The sequence below is a fragment of the Haliotis asinina genome, chromosome 15 (assembly GCF_037392515.1).
Source record: "Haliotis asinina isolate JCU_RB_2024 chromosome 15, JCU_Hal_asi_v2, whole genome shotgun sequence".
In the NCBI taxonomy this organism is placed as follows: Eukaryota; Metazoa; Mollusca; class Gastropoda; order Lepetellida; family Haliotidae; genus Haliotis; species Haliotis asinina.
In genome coordinates, this window is record NC_090294.1 from 13093630 (window position 1) to 13112460 (window position 18831).

The 18831-nt window shown below is 37.7% G+C and overlaps 1 protein-coding gene across 8 annotated transcripts in view; it reads right to left on the reverse strand.

Annotated features, from left to right (window-relative positions):
- LOC137266373 (protein FAM193A-like) overlaps positions 1–18423 on the reverse strand; it is a 40950-nt gene extending 22527 nt beyond the window's left edge. For 2 of the 8 annotated variants that reach the window (XM_067801867.1, XM_067801869.1), the window contains exons 1-2: positions 18079–18394; positions 7305–7455 (exon numbers count right to left, since the gene is read on the reverse strand). In XM_067801867.1, the coding sequence (XP_067657968.1) occupies positions 7305–7455; positions 18079–18219 (292 nt within the window). In that variant the 5' untranslated portion in view covers positions 18220–18394. Of the gene's footprint in view, positions 1–7304; positions 7456–18078 lie in introns of all 8 variants that reach the window. The other 6 variants (XM_067801871.1, XM_067801870.1, XM_067801866.1 and 3 more) reach the window with 6 other exon arrangements.
- Between the last annotated feature and the right edge of the window lie 408 nt (positions 18424–18831).

Genomic DNA, 18831 nt, shown 5'->3' on the forward strand with positions numbered 1-18831 from the left:
TTTATATTTTCTGAAAGCTTATTCCATGCAGATTTACCTCGTATAAGTACTTGTTCGTGTACACGAATGCACATAGGTGTACACTCGCGATGAAACACATCTACTTTCGTCACAGACACACAAACGGCCTCACAATTTCGTTACGCGTACGAGAGACGCTTCCCAGAAGCACGAACAAAAGTAGTCAGTTTTTGACGCCAATTTTCACCTATGTGCACATTTCACACAAACATGATGTTTATATTTTCTGAAAGCTTATTCCATGCAGATTTACCTCGTATAAGTACTTGTTCGTGTACACGAATGCACATAGGTGTACACTCGCGATGAAACACATCTACTTTCCACCCACCGCTCGTCACAGACACACAAACGGCCTCACAATTTCGTTACGCGTACGAGAGACGCTACCCAGAAGCACGAACAAAAGTAGTCAGTTTTTGACGCCAATTTTCACCTATGTGCACATTTCACACAAACATGATGTTTATATTTTCTGAAAGCTTATTCCATGCAGATTTACCTCGTATAAGTACTTGTTCGTGTACACGAATGCACATAGGTGTACACTCGCGATGAAACACATCTACTTTCCACCCACAGCTCGTCACAGACACACACAGCGTCCTCACAATATAGTTACGCGTACGAGAGACGCTTCCCAGAAGCACGAACAAAAGTAGTCAGTTTTTGACGCCAATTTTCACCTATGTGCACATTTCACACAAACATGATGTTTACATTTTCTGAAAGCTTATTCCATGCAGATTTACCTCGTATAAGTACTTGTTCGTGTACACGAATGCACATAGGTGTACACTCGCGATGAAACACATCTACTTTCCACCCACCGCTCGTCACAGACACACAAACGGCCTCACAATTTCGTTACGCGTACGAGAGACGCTACCCAGAAGCACGAACAAAAGTAGTCACTTTTTGACGCCAATTTTCACCTATGTGCACATTTCACACAAACATGATGTTTATATTTTCTGAAAGCTTATTCCATGCAGATTTACCTCGTATAAGTACTTGTTCGTGTACAGGAATGCACATAGGTGTACACTCGCGATGAAACACATCTACTTTCCACCCACCGCTCGTCACAGACACACAAACGGCCTCACAATTTCGTTACGCGTACGAGAGACGCTACCCAGAAGCACGAACGAAAGTAGTCAGTTTTTGACGCCAATTTTCACCTATGTGCACATTTCACACAAACATGATGTTTATATTTTCTGAAAGCTTATTCCATGCAGATTTACCTCGTATAAGTACTTGTTCGTGTACACGAATGCACATAGGTGTACACTCGCGATGAAACACATCTACTTTCCACCCACCGCTCGTCACAGACACACAAACGGCCTCACAATTTCGTTACGCGTACGAGAGACGCTACCCAGAAGCACGAACAAAAGTAGTCAGTTTTTTACGCCAATTTTCACCTATGTGCACATTTCACACAAACATGATGTTTATATTTTCTGAAAGCTTATTCCATGCAGATTTACCTCGTATAAGTACTTGTTCGTGTATACGAATGCACATAGGTGTACACTCGCGATGAAACACATCTACTTTCCACCCACCGCTCGTCACAGACACACACAGCGTCCTCACAATTTCGTTACGCGTACGAGAGACGCTTCCCAGAAGCACGAACAAAAGTAGTCAGCCTTTGACGACAATTTTCACCTATGTGCACATTTCACACAAACATGATGTTTATATTTTCTGAAAGCTTATTCCATGCAGATTTACCTCGTATAAGTACTTGTTCGTGTACACGAATGCACATAGGTGTACAATCGCGATGAAACACATCTACTTTCCACCCACCGCTCGTCACAGACACACACAGCGTCCTCACAATTTCGTTACGCGTACGAGAGACGCTTCCCAGAAGCACGAACAAAAGTAGTCAGCCTTTGACGACAATTTTCACCTATGTGCACATTTCACACAAACATGATGTTTATATTTTCTGAAAGCTTATTCCATGCAGATTTACCTCGTATAAGTACTTGTTCGTGTACACGAATGCACATAGGTGTACAATCGCGATGAAACACATCTACTTTCCACCCACCGCTCGTCACAGACACACACAGCGTCCTCACAATTTCGTTACGCGTACGAGAGACGCTTCCCAGAAGCACGAACAAAAGTAGTCAGCCTTTGACGCCAATTTTCACCTATGTGCACATTTCTCACAAACATGATGTTTATATTTTCTGAAAGCTTATTCCATGCAGATTTACCTCGTATAAGTACTTGTTCGTGTACACGAATGCACATAGGTGTACAATCGCGATGAAACACATCTACTTTCCACCCACCGCTCGTCACAGACACACACAGCGTCCTCACAATTTCGTTACGCGTACGAGAGACGCTTCCCAGAAGCACGAACAAAAGTAGTCAGCCTTTGACGCCAATTTTCACCTATGTGCACATTTCTCACAAACATGATGTTTATATTTTCTGAAAGCTTATTCCATGCAGATGTACCTCGTATAAGTACTTGTTCGTGTACACGAATGCACATAGGTGTACAATCGCGATGAAACACATCTACTTTCCTGCTACTGGCCACAGACACACACACCGCCCTCACAACATCAACAGACGTTCGAGAGGCAAATGTAGTCGGTTTTGACGACGATTTTCACATATGTGCCAGTTTCATAGAAACATTAACTTAACATGTTCTGAAAGCATATTCAATGCAGATTTACACTATACAAGTACTTGTTCAAGTACACGAACGCACATAGGTGTGGCATCGCGTTGAAACACATCTACTTTCCTCCCACTGCTCGTCAGACACTCAAACCTTACTCACAAGATCGTTACGACTACGAGAGACGCCTTTTGCCACGGGAGCAGACCCGGTGCTCAATATGTTCACTCGCATCAGGTGGTAAGTAACTTCGGAGGACTGCATGATCTTTAATAGTTTAAGCAAAATGTATTCTTGAACACACTGCATGCAGGAATTACCACTCATTTCCTTAAGTTTTATGTCATTGTCATCAACACGTAATGTTATAGAAATGCGATTTCTCCACTTTTAAACAGATGACGTGAATGTGATAAAAAAAAGAGTTATTTAGACGGAGATTTATGTATTCATATATATTGTTTCCAGTCTAAGTAAACTTAGCCTCAGTACTTTTCCTTACGCTCCATTACCGAGTCTAACAAAACCTTATGGGAGGTCGCGTCAGGTAACCTTTGGGACTGACTAATCAGAACACAGCTTTCCAAATCGCGAAAGTGCACATTCGCACACACCTTTTGAACTTCTTATCTCGAAAAGGTTCGTACCCGAACGATTCCGAATGTTGTTTAGCGTATGATCGCTTCTGGGTGATTCACACGGCGCACATTACAACCATGACAACAGAGTTAACTGTCTCCGAAAACAGTGTTTTGGCAATATGCAAGGGATCTCATCTTGCAGAAATATTAGCCAATGGTCACCATGTCAACAGAAACCCCAAAGCGTATATATCGCAGGTCAAATATCTGTATTTTCTGCGGATTGTTGTTTGTGGAGAGAGCTGTGCCCCTAAGTAGTAGCCGTTGTCTGATTGGTTAAATCTATATAACCGTCTCGCTATTGATTGGACGGTCATAGGTCGCTCAAAGGTTGCCTGATGCGACCTTCTGCTAGGTTTTGTTAAACTCAGTGGTGGAGTTTAAGGAATAACATTGAGACTGAGTTTACATAGACTGACATTGTTTCAAAGCTGTATTATTAGTCAACTACAGCAATAAAATCAGTCGAGCCATCCCTGTTACACACGGAAGATGCCACTTCCCTGAGCAGATTTTGCTCACCTACATATCAACTGAATTTTTGTCACAACTGAATAAACATGATTCTGTCTTTTACCAGCTTAACAACACCAAACAAAATAGTTAGCATTTAATTGTGCGTTTTTAAGTTTATCACGGACGATAAAAGCATCGTAAGCAGGAAACTGCACAGTGGCTGGCAGTGTCCACAAGACAGCCGTGTCAACTGTCTGCAAATATGCTGTCTCCAAACCCAATAAATGGTTATCCAGTCTCCTACCTGTATATTCAGGGCTAATCAACTGCAGTCATAAACTATGCCTGACTGCATCCTCTTCATTCCGGCTTAATCATTGCTGGAAAACAGTGTCGTGTGTGATATTGCATAATCTGTGTGAAATTTATTTGTGTTTCATTCTGTCAGGGGACAAATACAATTCGCCGTACTGAAGAATTTTGACCATGCACCTGTGTCCGAGAATATATAACTATTTCCATAGTTATACTAAATACGTATAAAACAGTCAGTGAAAGGTTACGTAATTATGACAAATAATGCAAAACTCCCTGGTATACACATATTTCTTCATTCTGCAGATGATGGCTGAAAAGGCTGTCCAAACCAACATGCTGGACTGTACCTGGGTCTGGTTGTCTTCCCCTGTCCATGCTGTCGTCCAGGAAGGAAACCCTTCCTATTTCACGCATATACATAAAATATATATTTCTGTGTTGGCTTTGAATGTATTGTTTTTATCTATGAATACTGTTTAAATCATGTACCAAAGTAAAAGATAGGAAAGCCGATGATAGTGTTGACAACGACGCACAGCACTTTCAAGTACTCTTCGAAGATAATCAGTACAAGAATAACTCCTTCATACCAAAACAGAACACTTTGAAAAACATTATAACATTAAGCAATAAAAATCTGTTTATAAGTCGTCGATCAGTAATGCTATGGACAATATTTTGAGTTTGTAATCATCTGGAACACTTTTATTCCTTTCTTCCTCATAAATATGTCATCTCATTATCACGTGAGAGATCGTTATCACGTGATCAGTTCAATCGGAATGAAGTAAGAAAACGCTATTTTGCCCACCTCCATGCGACTTGAATATTTGTCACCACAAAATAAACATTTCTATGGCCTTTCACAGATTATCAAACACAAACAGGAAACGGAATACATGTAATTAGTATTTAATTATGTGTTTTCAAGCTATCATAAAATATACCTCGAACGACAAAGGCACCGTAAACAGGAAATTGCACAATCGCCCCCCGTGTCCACCAGATAGCCGTGTAAACTGTCTGCAAACTCATTAGATGTACACACCCTGAAGTAACGTGCTGTACTGCATCACACCTGTTGCCTGTCTCCACCTGTATATTCAGTGATACCCAACTACAGTCATTAACTATGCCTGGCCGCGTTCGGCCCTGTCTTCACTCCAGTGTCACGTGTGTGATACAATAAATTGCGTAATCCAAATGAAAGTTAATTGTGTTGCATTCGGCCAAAAAGATGAACCAAGACAAGCACAATTCGCCGCACTGATCTATTTGAAATATGTACCTGTGTTTCATAAACAGCTGTACTACATACTGTGATACATCTAAAACATTCAGTGAAAGCTTCATACATTTTCGTTTTTATAACAAATAATGCAATGTTCTCAGGAATGTGCGTGTTCCCTCATTCTGCTGACTCCTGGCGGAAACGGGCATTTGGCCGTTCCCAGTCCAACGCAGCATGCAGGATTATACACGGGGCTGGTTGTCTTCCACTGGCCATGCTGTCTTCCAGGAACGAAAACCTTTTCTGTTTCAAGCATATACATAGAATATGTGTAAACAAGAAAGTCCCAGTTTTTACCTGAAGTAGATCTGGTAATGTGTGTTGTTAGTTTTGTTGTAGAAAAGGTATGTATGCAAATACGTATGTATTCGATCTAATTGAAGTTGCCTGTGTGTGTACAGGGTAAGTGAAACAACACATTCTTACCTGAATATACTGTGCACACTGAAGGGGATGGAGGAATGATGTCTTCCAGGATGAGGGATGTTACGCAAATCGCCGACATGATGCACAATTCTTCAGAAAATGATGATTTGTAGACTTAACATGATCTTACCGAATGCGTAATGTATTCGCCAGGTCATATGGAGTTTGATCGAAAGAGGGGGCGAAAGATATTAAAACCTGCAGGGGGCGTTATGTTTCCTTATTTAAATTTGTATTTTCGTACTTTTTTCATTTCGAAATTATGTCACAAAGTGTGATTTCTTTTTTTAAATGCCTTTATCAAATCATGTCAATTTCCGAAGGCATAAATTAGGTTCAATTTACTTATATGCATTTTCATGATCAACAAGTCATCATTCGCAAGCTGGACCGTACAGAGGAACACCATCCTCAACTTGCAATAAGCAAACACGAGATCAGTGAGCCGCTCGCCAGAAACCTTATAAAAGTTACCGTCTAATTAGTTTGTTTTCTTCCCAACTTCTGTCATTTTACACAATGCACATCTATTTACGGTGGTCTTAAAAGAAACATCATTTCTCTTTCAAGAGGTTCAGAAACGCTAATGCGGGCATAAACTGATATGTACTCTGGAAGATACGATATCCACATGTCAACACCATGAGCTGTAATGAAATATCGAAGCAGGTATTTTAGTATAACACTAATTTTGATCAGTACGAGATGTCAGCTTTGGCTGGCACCGCGAGTCCCTTTTTTCAGTGTGCTGTGTGGAGTTACACAATGGACGTACGTCACTTCCGAAAAATATGCAAATGAGTTAATAGTTTTCGCAGGATTACTTTTGACGAAATTGGCAAAGTTTTGATTCATGCAAGATGCGGTAGGGGTCGTATTAGTTTCAAAATACTCTGTAACTTTCTGCAAGAAGATTACGTTGACATTTCCACCAGTAATACATTCAAATGAAATAAATCACCTTTTCATGAGCGATGAGTTGATTTTTGTGTAATTGGCATGTGTAAACAGCCGACCTTGGGCGTGGTATTCTGCTTTCCCGATGTTTTCACGTGCCGAAAAAATCGAAAATACAGAGGCCAAGTATGCATCAACCTAGGATGATTGTAAATATTTTGTCGGACAAACAACTTGTATTCTGCAGGTTGTAATCTGTTCAGTGCAAATGACGAAAGCGTGGCATCCGAGATCGAAAAACCTGTTCATTCACGACTGTCAAGTACCCCACCACCCTTGGGGATTTTACGGGACGCTTTAATTACCCTGCATCGTGTTCGCACCCAATCGAGGTGGTTCCACGGTGATTGAATTAATTAGGGGGAAGCGCTTCAGTTAGTACCGCGGAGCGCACCGTCTCGCGGACAAGAGACGATAGGCCGTCTCGCGTACACGTTACGTCTCGGACTGTTGGAAGAAAGGGCTTAACCACTAGGCTGCCTTAACCACCTAGGTATATCTACAATGTTTAGCTATCACTGACCAGCTAGTATCTTCTCTGCCTGTGGAGGGTCCTGTCGCTCACAGCCACATAGGAGGCACCGTTCTCGGTCTAAGTATGGGTTTGGACCCCGAGGAAATGTTGGCAGAGGCATTTCTGAGTCGTCACTGGCATCCATCAACTTCTCTAATTTCTGCAGAGAAAAAACACATATCTAGTGAGCGTTGGTTAGGGAAATTTCTTGAAGATCCCAGGTTCAAAATTAACAAAAATCTGCTCATCAGACACTAGTAAAATTCTGTTAATACTAGTTGACATTTCCACGTGAATTGCTAATACTTTTACCACTATTCTGATGGCATCTAAGTAAATACTGTTCCAAAAGACTAGTGAAAATAAAGTATTGCTGACACTGATGTTCATATTTCCATAATTCATAATTAGATACACCTACAAAAAGGGCCAACAGAGATTATACTTCTTGCGTCAGCTAAAAAAATTCAAATGGATCAAACCATTTTGACAATTTTTACCAATATTTCATCCAAGATATTGGTATATAACTTTGTCGACTGGTATGGAAATCTGTCGGTGCGGAATAAAACCAAGTTGATCAAATTTGTAAAATGCTGCTAATAAAATTTCTGGTGTAACTTTTGAAAGTTTCAACTAAATTTTAAAATGGCAAGCACTCAAAAAGGTACTCAAAACTATCAAAGATCCTAGTCATTGCCTAAGTTCCCACTCCCAGTACAATTTTTGCCTTCGGGACGACATATCCGATTGCCGCTGCTGAGGTCGAACCACGCTCGATGCTCCTTCATACAAACAAGCATTAGACTTTACAACGAATCAGCTAATGATATATTTTAGTTTTAAAATATTTTTTCATCCTCTTAGTAATTATCAATTTTAAGTCTGCCATGCCCAATGTGTGTTAACTGTATATATGTGTTGTATATACTTTAATAAATGTTATAATAAACTTATTTTTTAGATCACTGTTATCTGCTATCTTAACCATGTATTCTGTGATCTGGTGTGCTGTAAGACAAATTTCCTTTGAGATATTAAAGCATTATCTTAAATAGTATGTTGCTGTTTTTTATATGAGATATGAATCCCATTCAGTAAGTTTTCAAGCAAGATAAATCTTATGACCCTGATGTTAAGTGAATGACAAAATGGTGTAAATTTGGCTCTTGACCTTTTAATTATACCATATTATTCATGAATAAAAACAAATTGAATACACAGCAATACACAAACTTGAATAATTTGAAACAGGGAATATTTCAGAATAATTTATATGCAGTTTACATCATATAGTTTTATGCCAGTCATATCATGCACAAGTCTGGAAAAATAACTCAAGGGGAATTGTGCGCAATCAAACTTTCGACCATCAACCGACAGTATCTGTGCATTATCAAAGACTTTCCACAGAAATATTGAACACTGACTATGGAAAACTAGTCCTTAAGCCAACACCTTTCTGCTTGATGCAACGACACACTAATAGACAAATACCACAGACTTGCTTACAACAAGGATACCAGACAAATACCACGAATACCACGTATGACAAGGATAGGTACCTTAAGACCTGTTCTAACTCAGATTCCCCAGCTGGTAACCATGTTTTGTAACAGGTTTTATGGGTTTATTTTCTAGGACTCAGATACACTGTCCCAAAAGGTCTTTAAGACATATCGGTTATTCATACTTTGTCACAGTACAAACTAAAGTTGTACAAATGTTGATAAAATCATTAAAACAATCCTACTGAAATGTGTCACCATCAAAATCAAAAGATTAACTTGAATGATGATGATTTTGTAAAAGAGACAGAGTACACTTGCACCAAAATAAGTATCACCAGTAAACTATCACAAAACTGAAAAACTGCTAACAACTTCACCTTCAGATTAAGGAAATATGAAAATGTTGATAACAATAAAATTTGTCCCACTTTATAGTTTGGGACAACATATCTCACCAGTGTTACAACTCACAGTATCTATGCCCCATCGAAAGGGCATCCATACACAAATACAACATCCTTCTTGAGAAATCCTATGATCAGATGATGATCTAACATGAGGAAGAGAATTCTGACATATGTAATCCATAAAATTAGACCAGGAATTACTGTCATGAGGTCATCAGAAATATAGACTATACATGGAGACAGCCATACAAGTACAGCATAATCTATGACCTACATTTATGCCATTGAACCGTTAACGTTCACACACAAAATTACCACAGATGTGTACAAATCAATACAATCACCATGATCAGTGAATAAATTTCAATATTAACAAGCTTCAAACCAAACATAATAAAAGATCCTTTTCATTATACATGTATCATGACCATATTTTTCGAAGTTTTCTTGTTTGTGTTTTGGGTGTTTTTCAGGTTTTTTGTAAGATACCTCCATTATGGAGACTGGATGTTAGTCTAGTGTATACTCTGACTAGTACAAACACAGCAGGTATTTCTCTTTCTACAGTAACTAGTTATGTTGCCATGGTAATATACCATGCAAAAAAGTAGCGGATATTCCATTTTTTAGCATATCACTTGCCAATGCCAATGCCAATGCCACTGCATATAGGAAAATGTACTAAATACCCATACAGATGAAATATTTCCAAAGGAATGGAACAAATTGTGACATTTTTCATTTTCTCTTCATTATCTGATTCCCCCTTGGCTTCATCATTTACTTTGTTTTGACTGTATATATACCACAATGTGGCACACAATGCTTCTTGGTAGAATTCAACACCATCTGAACGACAGAAGTACCCCAGTTACTACTTGAAATGACTTCACATATTTGTACAGCAGGATGGACTACTTTTGTTGAACTGACTGATTCCTATCAAAACCAAGACAGCTCATCTCAGGACAGACTGCTAATGTTGGCGCAAGCTGCCAACTTTGCAACACTTGGTGCAACAGCACACTCTGCTAACCTACATACCTTCCAGTAACCAGTTCACTGGGTGAGGCCCTCAATGGTGAGACTGAGAGGAACTGGTATTGAGGAAGTGAAGCAAGTCTGAGACCACCCATGCAAGATCTTTTAGAGCTACTTCTACACACAACTAAATCAAACATGCCATTAAGTTATTATTTACTCAAGAGTGAAACACTGCTGTAGAAATATGTTCACCACATACACAGATATCATGTTGCCGCTTCAAAACATGATTGCATTCATGACATATATTTCTCTTCCTGGATATGTGAAAAATACATCAGTCATCTGTTTGACTACCAAGAGCTAAACATAAGCTGCATAACCTTGTCTCTGTGCCGTCAGAATGATTGTTCTGTGTTTGTTTCTTGCTTAACACCACCATAAGAAATATCTGAGCTAATTGACAGCAACCTGGAAAGTGTTGACTAGACAATCCTGTCACTGATATTGACAGTGGTCAATGTTGTTATTGTAAACGGACATCAATCAATTTGGTCACTTCATAACCAGCATAAGCAACTGTGACCGAACAAATCATTCAAAAAAACTAACATTTCACGCATTTACCATTCACCATCCATATACACAATAACGCTGGACTGAAGAACAAATCTCTAAACATAAAATCCTCCTGCCATCAACATTGCCAATGTAAAAATCCTTCCATGCACATCATTCAATTACTTGTTTGTACCAAATACAAGTAAACGTAACATCAACGGTTAGCAACACATCTAACAGGATATGAAACAAGTATCATGTTAATCATCCAGTCTGTCTAAACTGTCTTACATAAACTGCTTGATATAAAGAGCATTCTGTTTGAACAAGAGAAAAACATTCAGCAGTAAAGCTGGAGCATTAAAAACTGGTTTGGGAGTATGGTCCTCAAGTAAATGAAACCTATTATCATGTGATTATATAATTACTATTTACTTGTATCTTCAGCAGAATTTAACTGCCTCCAAACAGCAACTGCAAAATTTTCAAAGGCTAAAAACAAAAGTAAAATGGCATAAAACAGGGTTTTTTAAGAAAACCACTTGCCACAGAGCAAGTGACTTTGGGAAAGTAACTTGTCCTGACTAATTTCCCACTTTCCCTGATTTGTATGAAATACTTCTACATTATTATTGTGAATTGTGAATCTTAAATGAATGTCTGGCCATTGCTGATGGTGTTTGATAATTCTTACGCAATAAAAATACAACACAAAATAAAAATAGGGGTTTGACAATACAACATTGTAAGAAAAATCTATAACATAAATAAATCCTCAGATAATCAGGTTTATCAAAAAAGGGCTAAATATGGCATCAGATTTGTCTATTGATGATCATGTCATAACTGACAACTGGGAACATGGACAATTTGACATTGGTATAGATATCTTAAGATGTATAATGCACTGACACTCTGGCAATCAGTTCCATATCTGGAACTATACTAATCTACTGTCTGAGCTTGTCATGTAATATATTAATGCATGCATTAAAGGGAAATGTTTAGGTATCAACTGTAATATATGAAGATACTTTGCATGACAACAGAAGTATGTATCAGTAAAGATTACCATGGTTAAGGGCATGGGATGCTATGTACCCTGTCAAAAAAGGACTAACACCATTCAAAGAGCTGTCATTTGCTAAATACAGTGTTTATTCCTAATCATGAAAGTTGGATTTTACCATCCCAAAACACAATCATAACAAAAGAAACTGATTCTGAAATATTAATACTGATCGTAGACTACAAATAAAAAACAATAAAAAAACAATCTGAAAAGTTTGTATAGATTTGTCTAACACTTCCACATTCTGTAAGCTTGTGTACCTGTTGGTAGGCATTATCAGACTGAACATAGTATATAATTTAACATTTACCAACGGAATATTGATTACTTCAATGTAGTCCTTACACAACCTGAGACATCTCGATGATCAATTGCCAGTTTGTAGACAATATGTCTGTATTGATCCTTGTATCTTATCACTAGTCTATAACCAGAGACAACTGTCAGAAACATTACACCCAAAAGAATGATGATATGATGAAGGCAATGTTTGATAATGATTATCTCAACAGACTTCAGCACAGATAAGATGTACTATTCCTGTTGGATCTGTGTATGTTATGCAAAGCATGTAAATAATGCTTGCTTTTATTATTCAACCATAGTCAGGAAACAAAATGATGAACGTTTTAACAATTTGTGCTTGATGTCCATTTTTCAGAAATGAAAAGAGGCCCCAATGTAACCTATGATCACACAGAAACGAGAAAAAGGTTACTAGATTGCTTTGGATGTCTATGTGAAGACTGAGAAGAATAGTGGAGGTTAATGTTTTACTTGAAATCAACAGAGCAGAGTGACCTGGTCAGCTTGACACCGTGGCAGCTCTCAATACAGTGAGTGAACAGCCTGAATGTGTCACATCAACAAACAAAAACTACAAAGTCTGATGTCTTTCACTTACTTCATACTGATGCCAACTCAGTATATCTAATATCATGCCACATTTATTCAGGAGTTATGTTCATAAAATGAACTGGAATCAAGCATCTTGAAATAACTGTGAATCATCTGACCCACTGGCTTGCTATAAAAAAGTTGGATGTACTGAAGTGCATTATCATTTCATGTTTTCTACATATGGTTGGTGACAATGACATATATGTAACAATCTTATCTGATAAACAACACTTGAATTTCCTGCTTTTGATGTCATGGAATTTGTGCTGAATTTCAGTTTGTGAACTTAGTAAATGATATTTGAAGACCTATCATGATTATCACTCCCTAGAATTTCACCAAATTCTTAATTTACATTTCTTTTTAAATTTCAAAGGCAAGGCTACTAACATGAATGTCATAATACATTTTAAGCCAGATTTCAACAGTTGGATTAATATGGTAAAATTATTTTCAGGAGTTAATACTTACACTACATGGTTTTTAAGCATGTTCAAATACAATAAGACAGCAATTACCATCTTTTGCTCATCATATTCCCAATCCCATTTCATTGTAACAAACTTAACTACAGTCTAAGTAAACTTAGTCTCAGTGTATTTTGTTACACTCCACCACTGAGTCTAACAAAACCTAGTAGAAGGTCGCTTCAGGTAACCTTTGAGCGACCAGTGCCCGTCCAATCAAACGTGAGACAGTTAAACAGATTTCACCAATCAGACAACGGCTACTATTTAGGGATCGGAGGGACTTTCAAAATATTCACGTCACTGACACAGGTCTCTCCACAAACAAAAATCTGCAAATAACACAGTTATTTGACCTGCAGTATATACGCTTTGGGGTTTCTGTTGACATGGTTACCAATAGTTAATATTTACGCAAGACAGCATCCTTGAATATTGCCAAAACCACTATCTTAAACAACTGTTTACTCACAGTTGTCATGATTGTACGTATGCCGTGTGTATCACCCGAAGTGACCGTACGCTAAATAGCATTCGGAATCGTTCAGGTGCGAACCTTTTCGAGATAAAAAGTACGAATGTGCACTTTCGTGATTTGTAAGCTGTGTTCTGATTGGTCAATCTCAAAGGTTAACGCCACCTCCCATAATGTTTTGTTAGACTCAGTAGTAGAATGTAACGAAAAGTACTGAGGATAAATTACTTAGACTGACTTAACAAAATACTATGATTATTCAGGAACAACAGAAATGAAAATACAATCATGTATGACACATTGGGTCACAATGACTAGTACAAAATAATGTCTTAATGTATATCATATTTGAGTCATCAGCCTGAATTCTGAGTCAAGCAATGTTCTGTTCAGACAAATACATGTTGTTAGCACATTATGATGACAATGAACTGTACTGAAATGATGCTCAGAGACACATTCAATCTTGAAATTCAAACATATTTGGCAAACTGTGAAAGAAACACCAAACCTGAAATCGTGAAAGCTGTTGTGAAAAATGAAAGCTATATGTTCTCACAATCTGCTATTACTTAGTTTTGTCTCCTGCTTTGCCTAGTTTTCAAGTTACAACCCTTGTTTCATAGATGTTTCTGTCAAAATCACTTGGTGTAGCTAGGTTGTAATCCGTGTTAGGTGGTATAAACCTACACGTTATTTGTATTCATTCACTTGATGTTCAGTTAATGAATTTATAACAGGTATAATTAGTGGTAACGCAACTCACATTACCTGACAAAGACCCCCATTTGGCATTTCTTGTGTCTGGATCGATCAAAGGATTAACCAATAACACGCTGATTGATTAATTAGTTTTATGCGGATTTAAATGGGGGAATTTGTCAAAAGGTAGCGTTTATGTATGTACATTTACTAATCTATACTGAATACACATTGTCATGTCTGTGTCTATGTAAAACAACACCCTTCTTTCAAAGGATTAACCGCCAATACATTGATTGATTGCTCATTATTGGCTAATTAACTAACTTAAGAATGACACACATTATGCAATTTGTTGCCAGGTGTGCTATCTTGGGTGACCAATGGAACTATACCGCAATGTGAAAAACCTGAAAAGATACATCACCTTTTCGTATATTAGACTGTTAAAAGACACATCACTTGGGAAATCTGCAGATGAATAATGTATCACTCGTTTTTGTGGATATTGATGGATACATTCCTCGAACAAGGTAATAGCTTGACATTGCTCCTGTAACTTTAATTTTAATAATTGCATTTTTGTTTTTATTAAGTTGTAGCTTTCAACAGAATCATTGTTTTTGTCATGAATTATAATGATGCAGACGACATACACTAGGGCATGCGTGCGAATTATGATTCATATAGGCAAACTATAAAATGTCTACATATTACATTCCAGTTACACATCCGCAGATCGCTTCTTTTTATTAAGTTTCAAAATGCATACAAGTATGATTATAAAGTAATTAGGATTATAAGACCAAGTATAAAGACGTATATTGACAAGTGTCTACATACTGGTGAGTGAACGTAACAAACCAAGTAAATTTAGCAAGTGAAGAAATTTATTACACAGTATTTTCACTTTAACACCGACCTCGCTTAGGTTATGTTACAGGATGTGTCATGCAAACTCCTTCGGTAATGATTCAAATACACATTTAACTACTAGTAGAAAGTAGTTTTTTCTAACTTGATGAAAACAAACCATAATCTCATTAATTCAAATGGATCTGACTTCACGATTTTCAAAAATGACGATGCCCTGTCTTAGGATGAATGCTATTGAAGTTTCTTTTCACTGACTTACAAAATCAAAATTACTTTTAACAGGTAGTAAAAAATGTATTTTATTGATGGACATTAGAATTTTACATGATATTGCTTATAACATAATTTCACTCTTAGAAGCGGTCAATATAAGGGGTCAGTATAACATTACTTACGATAATATTGTCACTTCGACCACAACCTTGTTTCCGAGGAAGAAAGCGTTATATTCATGCAAAATCCTTTTGGTCAGTAATGTGTAATAAGCAGTCTTGATTTTATAAACTCGATGAAACTTTAACTCCATTTTCTATCCTGAAAGCATGGTAGGGGGAGAACCAATGGATTTAGTATATACCACAGGCTTCCACAATGCTTGCTTCGCACACACTAACAACCAATTTAAGCACAAACTATGGGGTCCGGTGGAAATCTGTGCATAGTGACACCATCATCCGACCCCAAGAAGCAATTGACAGCAACACAACAATTCGCCATGTCTTTGGTGACGTCGAGAAATCAGCAAAATGACGAGCTTCCTACACATTTTCTATACATCTAACTGAAAATCATTCCTTCTATGGCGTCACTGTAGGGCTCTGACGACAGAGTTACATAACCAGTCTGCGGTTTCATTTGCGGCGAGAGAGAAGCAGACGGCTTTTTAGCAACTTTTAAGAGCTTGGTATTAATTAACCACAAGTTATTTTTTTTTTAAAATGGTGTTTCGTTTATGACTAACCAGAAGTCTTTCATATGCAGTGATAAAAAGAGTACCAAAAAATTGAGTTTACTTGTTCTTTAAAATGAAAAATTTAGTTTAGTTGTTCTTTAAAATGAAGGTAGCATTCCTTGCAAATCACATTTTCCAAATGAAGGAATGGAGTTGATTCTAATAATGCTACAGTGTTTTGCTGTATAAGACATTTTGCAGCATGACCAGAGAAACAATATACTGACTTTTCAAAATATTTAGCAGCCAAACACTAAGATGTGTATGCTATACCTACAATTATTAGTACAAACGTCATTTCCTTCAAACATTTGCCAACCATCCGTTGCAAACATTGAGATTAATCTCAGTCTTCGTTTAGTAGACAGAGGTGTATTCCTGAGTTACACTGTCAAATTAACTGTATGAAGTTAGTGAATACTTAACCACATCAGTAAGCAACAGTGACACCACCACAGCATCTAGACTTTATAAAATGGTGGTTCATATTGTGAGCAGTTCGATGATAGTTATCTACCCGTGAAGATCTGGGTTAGAATTGGTCTTCACAAGTCCAGTAACCAATGCTTGTAAAAAAACAGACTCAGTGACTTGGTTGTCATGTCATCATATCCCCATGCCTAAGATCGATGCACATTATGTTCATCACTAAATTGTCTGGTGATCTAGTTGATTATTTAAAGACAGCCATCACGTAACTGGAATACTGCCGAGAGTGACATTAAACAAATCAATCAACCTACCAACATTGCCCTTGTCAACAATTTTAGGTCCAGTACTGCATTGAAACAATGAGATTTAATACAACATCCAGGAGAGAGATCTTGAGTCAGCTTATTATTTGTGCTGATATTTCAATTTGAAGTACCAGTATTTACAATGGTAATGGCCATAACTTACACTATTCTGCATATGAACTGAGTGATCACATTTGTACTCAGTCTTCATGTGATGGTAAACCTGTCAATTTATGCTGTTGGTTTCATATCTACTGTCATGTGTGTAGGGTGGGTCTCTTCAGAATTTTTTTTATCCTACTTCACACATAATTGATTCCAGTTAAAACAATGACTTTTGCACAAGACTGCACTCTTAAGAATGGCAACTGACTACATATTCTATTTGTACTTTAAGTGTCAGAAAGTTACACAACTGAATTTTAATCATTATGAACATGTCATTCTGAAGAAAGGAGTCTCTGGTATTGAAGAAACAAACACTTAAAATGACCTTATAATTCAAACTGTAAAATACATATGACAACAAATGAATGTAGGTCAATGAAGTAATTGAAGTTATACTTTTATAATCTAGTAAGAAATGTCAACGTGTTTGCAACTGTCTGACTGATGTTATAAACTGCAACTTTATGTCTGACAGTATGACCAGTGACTAGGATATAGAAGTCTAGTGTAATTTAAGGTCTCGTCTTATCACTTGGCATCGTACAGACTGCAAAAAATAAGTAGCATGTTATTTTTCTTTCAAACTGTCCTTGAAAAAAAACACCACAGTCTTAGAGGGGGTGATCGAAGGGTGCATGAACTAGTCAGCGATGTATTGACGTCAAGTATGAGCATGCCACGGTTCATTCGTGCACGAGTATATCACAGATGCATGTGCACTGAAACACGGTTGTCAAGATTTCTTTGAGGTAAATTATTACTTCTGACCTGCATTATACTTGGTTCCCACATTTACACCCCCATGCCACAGCACGAGTTCTAAACACTGAAATGCACATTTGTGCCTTGCGTTGAAGCACAACGATTACTATTTGTCAAACACTGGGACTTCCAAATATGGACACGGATAGAATAATCAATCTTATACAAGAAAACACAATGATGGAACTAAAAGACAACACAATTATTACCTCAGCTTCCCCATTTTCACCCAATGAAATATGTGAACCTTGTGGGGTGTTATTTGAGACGTTGGAACTTGCATTAGACTTGGTGACAGTATTATTCTTGCTTCTCCTTCGTTTTGCCTTTTTGTTATCCACAGCACTCATATTGACTTGCAGACAGAATAATAAGTTTCCAGCGTGTATAAAATTCCTGCGTTGTGCAGAGGATAGACGCTAGTTACGGATTAAAACACTAGCTGTCAATCCAGAAATTGCCATCCCTAATAAATATGGCGGACACTTGCCTTGTTCTGTACCCACAATGCCCTGTTGGTAAGGCACTTGTCAAGGGGAAGTAATCGCTTAATCACGTTTTATTTATCGTGAAGTCTGCCGATAGAGAACGTTGGTTCGATTCATGCATACGGAAGTCTCATCACTAAATGTTATTTTGTGTGGATGTGGATCTTTGTTAGAAAAGACCATTTTGTCCTTTCTTGATGTAACTGGTTTATACATTACGGAACAGTATTTCTTTGTCTGTCCATACACAACGTTGAATTTGCATATTTGCCGGGCAAAATGACTACTGTATATATTAGGCGACGGCTCAAAATGAAAGAAACACAAAAAGTTTTTTTCGATGGTGATGTTTCGTATATTCTAGTTGTGATCTGGACCTTAGTTTTGCAGTGTTTCGGCTACTGTTTTCAGCCTTTGAATGTTTGACACGTCTGTAATGCTTAATCAAGTCCAAGTTTCAAGGGTATAATCTCT